This window comes from Cibotium barometz, chromosome 26 (assembly GCF_041138505.1).
Source record: "Cibotium barometz isolate CiBa-2024 chromosome 26, ASM4113850v1, whole genome shotgun sequence".
Classification (NCBI taxonomy): domain Eukaryota; kingdom Viridiplantae; phylum Streptophyta; class Polypodiopsida; order Cyatheales; family Cibotiaceae; genus Cibotium; species Cibotium barometz.
Genome location: NC_141071.1, coordinates 112,706 through 119,064, shown reverse-complemented (window position 1 = coordinate 119,064; position 6,359 = coordinate 112,706). Strand labels below are relative to the sequence as shown.

Genomic DNA, 6,359 nt, shown 5'->3' with positions numbered 1-6,359 from the left:
ACTCGAGAAACTCTCCCTTCTTCTGCTCTTCTCTCCCCGGGCATGACTAGTCTTCCTTCAGCTTGGACCTCCCTTTGCTTCTGAGCCGTCCTCTGCAGCTTCCATTCTTTCTCCCTGAAAATCCTCAAAGCTTCTTCAAAAGTCCCTAGCCTCTTTAGTTCCACCTTCTCCCTCAGGTGGATGAACATGTCCTTCTTTAGAAGAACAGGTGGGTGCTCTACTCTTAGGGAGTTGTCCCACCTTCCCCACAAGTCTTCAAAGTGATCTACAAACTTGTCAAAATTCATATAAACTATGCTTTAGTTTTTGAATCTCCTGCCCATAAGGCATGAGGGGATTCATACTGCTTCTAGTGCTGCACCAAAGCCACCTTAATATCCTCATATGCCTAGCCCTAGGTTGGATGGGCTCTCCTTGCCTACAACCATCTTTTAGCATCACCTTTCAGCAGCATAGTCAACAAAATCAGCTTATCATCATCCCTCTCCTTACCAAAGGTGAAGGCTGTAAGTTCCATCCTTGCCACCAAGAATTCTTCCGGATCTTCACACCAACATGACCATGAAACACAAGATAGGTCATCATAGCAGCCATTTCAACCGCTGAGAATTTTTCCAAACCTGTAAATAATCTAAAGGGTTCTTTCAAAGCCCTCCTTAGGGCGGGCACCAAAACAATGATGCGTCGGGGGAGTCTACCTCTATAGCTCGTCCCAACACACCACCATAGGGAGGAAATGATATGCTAGCACCACAACACCAACAAAACACATATCATAGATACACTCTGTCTAAATCTAAACTGCACATACATGTGATGGTCCTCAGTGATGGCCTCTATATCACCACTAGCAGCCACACAAGAAGAACATATACTGGAATCAGATGTGGGGAACACCAAAATCACAACTCCAAGGCACTTTACAACTGTGTTGATATCCTCTAGAGTCTTGCTGACTCAAACTGACACCTGAACACTCTCCTCCCTGACTCAAGCGACTCCTCCAATTGTCCTCCCAAGTCAAACCTGACCTCAAACACCTATGATCTTCACTCCTAACTCTTCATTTGACCTCCTCTAACACCTATGATCTTCACTCCTAACTCTTCATTTGACCTCCTCTGACAACCAACTGACCTCCTCTGACAATCAACTGACCAAAAAAGCTCTCAGCTAACACTCAGCTTTTCAGTTGTGCTGACTGTAACCTCAATCAAATATCAGTTTGCTGATCCCAGTAGATATATGTCCTCCAGGTTCCCAAAATGTCCTCTAGTGTCAACAACCTTCAAATGTTTTTCCTCAGAACCTCACTGAACCTATTAGCACGCCCCTACTGACTTCTTGCTAACTCAAATATGACCTAATTAATCTAGCTGACTCTGTAAACTATCAGATTCCCTCAGATCTAACCCATATCTAGCACAAACACCTTCACATCTTCACACACAGATGACTCTCCTTATCAACCTCAATCCAAACAACAACTCTCACAGAATTGATTCAACCCTAAACTCTCAAAACCTTATCCCAAATGAACTCTCTCAACAATCTTCAATCAAAACATGTTCATCCGTAACTGATCCCACATGAACCAAATTCATCCAAAACAGAACCACCCCAACAAAAACATCATCGTCCCCTATACAACATATTCATATCCAAACCCTTTGCAAAAAAATCTCAACAACATTGAGACATGGATTCAAGCAAAAGGAAAACAAAACATAGAAAGGGGGAAATCTTCACAGATGCATCCCAACATCAATCTTCACAGATTCATCTTCATTTGAACAACTTACAACTTCAATGGTTGAAATCTGCAGCCACTTCTACATGTCTCAATCTTCAGGCACAAAAAGGAAGAATTAAGCAAAGCACAGGACTGATCCAAGTTCTAACAGAGCTGCACTCCCAGAGATCCTAGGGTACCTCAACCTCCTAAAAGATCCTATGTTTCCTTTGCACCCTCTGCTCTGGACAAACCCAAGCCTCCTCACACTACTCCCATGTTTTCTTCCACAAACACTGTTCTAACAAGCTTTCACAGAGCTTCTTCAAAATCTTGACTCTTCTATTGGCTGCTCTTCTAGATAGTATTTGGTCTCTTGGGATTGTTCCTACGACGTTAAAAAGGGCTTCTTCTTCTTTCATCTAACCATGACATATAAAAACCTACGTACCAGCCTCCTCTCGAAGTCGCAAACCAGCCCTCGTGCATTTCTGGTGTTGGGAGAACCATCCCCTTACTCGGCTGCAGTGCAACCCAGGCCAGCGGGCAGCCGGAGCACCCTTGGTTTGCCCTTGTTTCAGCCTTGTCCAAATAGAGGAGATCAATGGCACGCCTGTTGCAGCCTCCATTCCCTTCTCACGGACTTTTGGCACTGTCTTTGGAATGGCTTTCGCCCCAGGAGGATCACCCTCTTCCTCTGGTTGGTTACTCGTGGTGGGCACATGGCTAGCCTTCACAGACCGTCCCGGCATGTGCGACGTACCTCCCTTGAAGAGAGGCTAGCCATGGAGAGAGAGAAGCCCCCGTCCCCCGTCCCCTCTTCATTCAGTACCCGTTGTGGTCTGCTGTTGAGCGAACACTGGTATAAGGAGTCTTTTGCTCTGGGTATGATGCATGTGACAGTGTCAGAACAATTATAAACTTCATGGAGGGACCTGGTGGTTGAGCTTGATTGTAATAATCTCCAGGCGTAAATCTCTTGGAAACCAAGAGTTGTCACATTGCCCATGAAATGTCATGGTTCACACACTAAGGAGGAAATTGATGGTTGGCCACCATATCTGTCCAGCATAACCTTCTGCGGGGCCACTAGCCCCCTGGAGGCACACACATCCGCATGGGCCTGCTCCACATTTTTCAATCCCTAGTCCATAGTTCAAGAACCATTGATCCAATATGAGCCCCTTGCTCCATTGCATTCCTAAACTTTTCAGCAAGGGCTAGAAAACCTGCATCATTGTCAAACTAAGACTGGAGAGCATGCAACCCTCCAAGACATGGTCGTTGAGCTTGATTGTAATAATCTCTAGTTGTAAACTCTTGGAAACCAAGAGTATACCTAAAAAACACATATCCAATGCATTTCCAACAAAACATATTCATATAAACAAGTCTAATAATAGGCTGATCTGGTCTTGCCAATGATTGTAAGACTAAATATATTCTCCCTCTTTTTCTTTAAGAAAAGGCAACAGAAGTTCCTGAAAACCCCCATGCATGTATCAAATATCAAATAATATATATTTCTTGCAAATATTAGAATGTTTGTTGTGACATGTGACAGCTCAAAAATATTTTCCTGGCATGACTATTTGATGCCATGTGACTGGCTCAATAAATCACCATCATTAGACTGGAGCTAGACAATCTAGAACCAATTGAAATTCGATGGCAAAATCAATTGCCCACTTTCTGTTGTCTCCTGTTCACCTCGAACACATACTTCATCAAGGAATCCTTGATAGAAAGCAATTCAGGAAACTCCTTTTTGAGCTTAGAGACATCCAATTCATTGTTGCTACGGGGGGCAACAGTAACCTTAGCTTGCTCTTCAAGAGTGAAGTTGGCCCACTTGAAGCTCGGGTCAATGCAATCCCTAAACATCTCTAGAACCTCATTGTGACTTACAACGCCTGGATTTGTGAAGTTCCAGATCCCTGTCAGCTTCCGCTTCGCCATCTCAACTGCAATAGGAAGCATCTCATCAAGCACAGTCATACTGTTCGGGATGTTGACGACCTTCTGGTATCTTGTTATCTTGGTAATGAAATTCCTCGGGTTTGTAAGGTCCGATGATATCGGCATTCGGACACGAAGGGTGCAGACGTTCTTGTAGTTCTTCAGGAGCTCCTCCACCTATAAGCACCACAACAAACGACACATACATATAAAGAGAAATAAGAAGAATGACACCATCATTTAGCATTTAAGTAAACCTTACCATTGCCTTTGTTTTCGAGTAAAAGGAACCCATGAAATTGGGGGTATTTTCCTCAAGAAACCCAACTCCACTGCCCAAAGGATGGCTCCCATCGTACTCAAATATGCAGCCTGTGGCGAAGTTTACCAGCAGAAGGCCATGCTGCAAGCAAACATCTGCCAAGGTGAGAGTTCCAACCACATTGGCACAGATGGTCTCAGTCTTATGGCTTTCACACCAGTCTACGTTCGGGCGCCCTGTCACTCCAGCAGCATTGAAGACATGTGTTGGCTTCACCAACTCAATATCTGCCTCCATTTGAGCCCGATTCTCCAGCCGTCCAGATCCATAATGATACTCTATGCCTTGTTTCTGGCAAATCTCCCCCAGAAGGCCTCCAATCCAGCCGGTGCGCCCATAAATAAGGAATTTGAAGTCTGGGTCATGAGAAGATCGTTCGTTTTCAACCGCGGTTCCATTTTCATGAACCACGGGTGTGTTGTCAAGAACACCATTGGGCAGATCCGCAAGATCTGTGTGATCCGGAAGCTTCTCTACCCCACCCATGGCAAGCATGCGGGGGTGAGGAACCAAGGCACCTGACACATCCCCCCACCAATCAGGGTTTCTAGTGTACCACTGCATTGTCTTGCGGAGCCCTTCTTCCCATGTAGTGCGCTCATCCCAGCCCAGATCCTTCAGCTTCTTGTCATCCAAGAAATAGCGCTGGTCATTGAATGGCCGGTTTTCCACAAATTGAATGGCTCTCTGAGGATCTAACTTGAAAAGCTTGCAGATGTCTTTGGCCACGTCAAGCACCCTCCGTTCCCTTGTGGTGCCTATGTTGTACACATGCCCTACCTCGCCCTTGTGCAGGATGACCTCAAATGCTTCAGCAACATCCTCACAATAGAGGTAGCTCCTTACATTGGACCCATCTCCATGGATGGGAAGAGGCTTACCTTGCATTGCAAGAAGAATGAATTTTGGGATCAACTTCTCCGGGAATTGATTAGGGCCATAGACATTGTTACCCCGGGTGGTGATGAAGGGCAGACCATAAGATCTGCCATACGCCATCACAAGCATCTCGGCACCAGCTTTGGTAGCAGAGTAAGGGTTAGTGGGCAGAAGCTGAGACGCTTCATGGTTGCCCACTATTGCATCAGCCTCCGTTTCACCATAGACTTCATCAGTGCTTACATGAATGAAGCGGCGGATGTTGCCTATCACCTTGCAGGCCTCTAGGAGGACATGGGTTCCGTACACATTGTTCTTGGTGAACTCAAAGCTATTCCCAAAGGAGTTGTCCACATGAGTTTGAGCTGCAAAGTGCATGATGGTGTCAATGCCCTCTGTGATGAGCAGATAATTGACCAAATCCGCACTGCCAATATCACCACGGACAAACTTGAAATTCTTGGAAGGCTTGGATGGGTAAAGATTCTTCAGATTTGAGCAATAGTCCAGCTTGTCCAGCACCACAATCTTGTAATGGGGGTAGTTTCTTACCAGGCGGTTGGCTACATGGGAGGCAATAAACCCTGCAGCCCCAGTGATGAGAATGTTCTTGGGTGTGTAAGATGCAGAAGCCATCGCTTTTTCTGTTGCAAAGATCGAGATCAATCTCACATTATAGATCAAGAATATGCCCACAAAAACCACAGATCATACCCACAATGAGCTCAAAAATGCAAACTAAGGAGGAGCCGACATCAGAAAGATAGAAAAATGGCCCAAAATGAGCTCAAAACTGCACGCTAAAGAGAACCTAACATCAGAAAGAAGGGAAGAAACGCTCAAAATGAGCTCAAATCTGCATTCTTAAGACAACCCACCATCAGAAATGTAAAATGTGGCCAAAATCTAAAGCAGATCAGAGAATCTTACAATATGAAAAACCCAAAACTCGGAAAATAAAAGCACAAATTAGCCCGACTTTGTTTGATAAAGAAGGGGAGACTGACAAGAAAAAAACCCACTTTGTAAGAGCACAAACGGCCACGGGAAAAAAGTTTGATAAAGAAGCCTTCTGGTACAATGTAAGACGTGAACACCGAAAGAAATCAGCAGCACAGACAAACCCAACCGGCCGGTTTGCTACGCTTTGCCTTTATGAAGTAACATATGCCAAGAGCGAGTAAAGAAAATGAACTCCAAGACTCTTTGTAATACAGCTACCCATGATCATAAAGTGAGAAATTTTGAAGGGACAAGTCATTGTATAATCCATGACTACACATGATCTAGGAAACTAGGTTATATACACATTAGGTACAACCTGAAGGCACATGGCATTTTATGGTGACTTCAAACTTGGGTGCCTAACGATCCATTGATGGTTATACATTTCAAAACACTCCCTCCAAGAAGATGATACAACTAGAAGGCACATGGCATTTTGTAGTGGCCTGAAACTTAGGTAAA

The 6,359-nt window shown here is 44.7% G+C and overlaps 1 protein-coding gene across 3 annotated transcripts; it reads right to left on the bottom strand.

Moving 5' to 3' along the window:
- Positions 1-3,230: 3,230 nt before the first annotated feature.
- On the bottom strand, positions 3,231-6,143 carry LOC147623541 (trifunctional UDP-glucose 4,6-dehydratase/UDP-4-keto-6-deoxy-D-glucose 3,5-epimerase/UDP-4-keto-L-rhamnose-reductase RHM1-like). Of its 3 annotated transcripts, XM_086820069.1 has the most exons (4): positions 5,915-6,139; positions 5,445-5,536; positions 3,954-5,319; positions 3,231-3,868 (listed from the first exon to the last, which is right to left on the bottom strand). In XM_086820069.1, the coding sequence occupies exons 3-4, from the start codon at positions 5,268-5,270 to the stop codon at positions 3,410-3,412; spliced, it is 1,776 nt and encodes a 591-aa protein (XP_086676195.1). In that variant the 5' UTR covers positions 5,271-5,319; positions 5,445-5,536; positions 5,915-6,139; the 3' UTR covers positions 3,231-3,409. The 3 variants fall into 3 exon arrangements, with proteins under 3 accessions (XP_086676195.1, XP_086676194.1, XP_086676193.1); XM_086820068.1 differs by having other exon boundaries at positions 3,954-5,536; positions 5,915-6,143; XM_086820067.1 differs by having other exon boundaries at positions 3,954-6,142.
- Positions 6,144-6,359: the final 216 nt, after the last annotated feature.

Coding starts and splice junctions, on each gene's coding strand:
- LOC147623541 (XM_086820068.1), bottom strand. CDS start 5,528: ATGGCTTCTGCATCTTACACACCCAAGAACATTCTCATCACTGGGGCT. Junction 3,869..3,953: donor ACTCGAAAACAAAGGCAATG/GTAAGGTTTACT, acceptor TGGTGCTTATAG/GTGGAGGAGCTCCTGAAGAA.